Source organism: Papio anubis, unplaced genomic scaffold, assembly GCF_008728515.1.
Source record: "Papio anubis isolate 15944 unplaced genomic scaffold, Panubis1.0 scaffold4570, whole genome shotgun sequence".
NCBI classification, from domain to species: domain Eukaryota; kingdom Metazoa; phylum Chordata; class Mammalia; order Primates; family Cercopithecidae; genus Papio; species Papio anubis.
The window spans coordinates 1-1,946 of NW_022164754.1; the positions used below are offsets into that span (position 1 = coordinate 1).

The 1,946-nt window shown below is 50.4% G+C and overlaps 1 gene segment (V, D, J or C); it reads left to right on the top strand.

The window, feature by feature from the left end:
* Positions 1-1,018: 1,018 nt before the first annotated feature.
* On the top strand, positions 1,019-1,941 carry LOC101020720. The segment is given in 2 exon segments: positions 1,019-1,331; positions 1,415-1,941. Coding segments are annotated over 2 exon segments (573 nt in total).
* Positions 1,942-1,946: the final 5 nt, after the last annotated feature.

Genomic DNA, 1,946 nt, shown 5'->3' on the forward strand with positions numbered 1-1,946 from the left:
CTTCCCGGATCTGTTTAAACAAAATGTCCAGAGACCACCTGGTAGGTCAGGAGCTCACCTGGCTCTGAATGTTGGCTCTGTGTCTTTCCCTCTGTTGTTCCACAGGTCAGCTCACTTGTTCAGGTCCTAACAAGACAGCCCAGGTTTGTCCTGATGTTAAAACACACCCAACTTCTGATGACTCTCCTGTTACCCACATCCATGGAGATAATTATTTATTATATAATTCACCAAACTAATGTCAAATGCCCAAGATGTAATACCGCAAACTCTAAGGTATGTTCATGCAATTCAATGAAGGGGAAAGTCTTTCAGACACAGGTGTACCTGACATGATAAATATGTGGGTGAGGACTCTGGGCTTGAGTGTCATTGTCCAGCCATGTTTCAGAAGTGTGACCTGTCAGGGAAGAACCAGAGTTCCTTGTGCTCTCAGAGGGGAGGGCTCACAGATGTCCTCTCTTGTTCCCAGGAAAGGCAATTGCACTAATCTTGATGATGAGACTATGCTCCTGTGCTGACCTATTATAGTTTTTGACTGAAATTGTCACTGTGATCCCCAATCTACATCTATTCACACAGAAGTGTATAAAGGTCAGGCCACATTCTCAGCATCACACATTGAGACAGTTGGAGATACGTCCCACTACCTTCTCCTGAGATTGCAGACAGAATCCCAAATTTCAAACGGTCACAAAAGGGAAGGTCTCAGATTTTTTTTTTTTTTTTTATGACGCACTCTCTGGGACACACATATTCCCTCTAACCATGATGGATATTCTGAATTACAATAAACATTACATGGATGTAGGTTTGTATAAATTTACTGTGACTAACATATTTAGCTGCTGCTCTAATGTTTTTGAATGGAGATTTCACAATTTAGATAACCTGGATGTTTGGTTGGTTTCATATAAATCTTCACAAGTAGAACAGTATTGACCCTGTTCCAAAATCTATCCTTGATCCATGATCACACTCATCTCCCAGACCAGCTCCTTCAGCACATCTCCCTACCTGGAAGAAGAGGACTCTGGGCTTGGTGAGGGGAGGCCCCAGGAAGAGAACTGAGTTCTCAGAGGGCACAGCCAGCATCCTCCTCTCAGGGTGAGCCCCAAAGACTGGGGCCTCCCTCATCCCTTTTCACCTCTCCATACAAAGGCACCACCCACATGCAAATCCTCACTTAGGCACCCACAGGAAACCACCACACATTTCCTTAAATTCAGGGTCCAGCTCACATGGGAAATGCTCTCTGAGAGTCACGGACATCCTGTGCAAGAACATGAAGCACCTGTGGTTCTTCCTCCTCCTGGTGGCAGCTCCCAGATGTGAGTGTCTCGCGGATGCAGATATGACGATATGGGAGGCTGTCTTTGATCTCAGGGCTCACTGTGGGTCTCTCTGTTCACAGGGGTCCTGTCCCAGGTGCAGCTGCAGGAGTCGGGCCCAGGAGTGGTGAAGCCTTCGGAGACCCTGTCCCTCACCTGCGCTGTCTCTGGTGGCTCTATCAGCAGTAGCTACTGGAGCTGGATCCGCCAGGCCCCAGGGAAGGGGCTGGAGTGGATTGGGTATATCTATGGTGGTGGGAGCACCAACTACAACCCCTCCCTCAAGAGTCGAGTCACCATGTCAGCAGACACGTCCAAGAACCAGTTCTCCCTGAAGCTGAGCTCTGTGACCGCCGCGGACACGGCCGTGTATTACTGTGCGAGAGACACAGTGAGGGGAGGTGAGTGTGAGCCCAGACACAAACCTCCCTGCAGGGAGGCGGAGGGGGCGGGCGCAGGTGCCGCTCAGGACCAGCAGGGGGCGCGCGGGGCCCACAGAGCAGGAGGCCGGGTCAGGAGCAGGTGCAGGGAGGGCGGGGCTTCCTCATCTGCTCAGTGCTCTCCCTCCTCACCAGCACCTCAGCTGTCCCCAGGGCTCCTCTTTCTTTGATATCT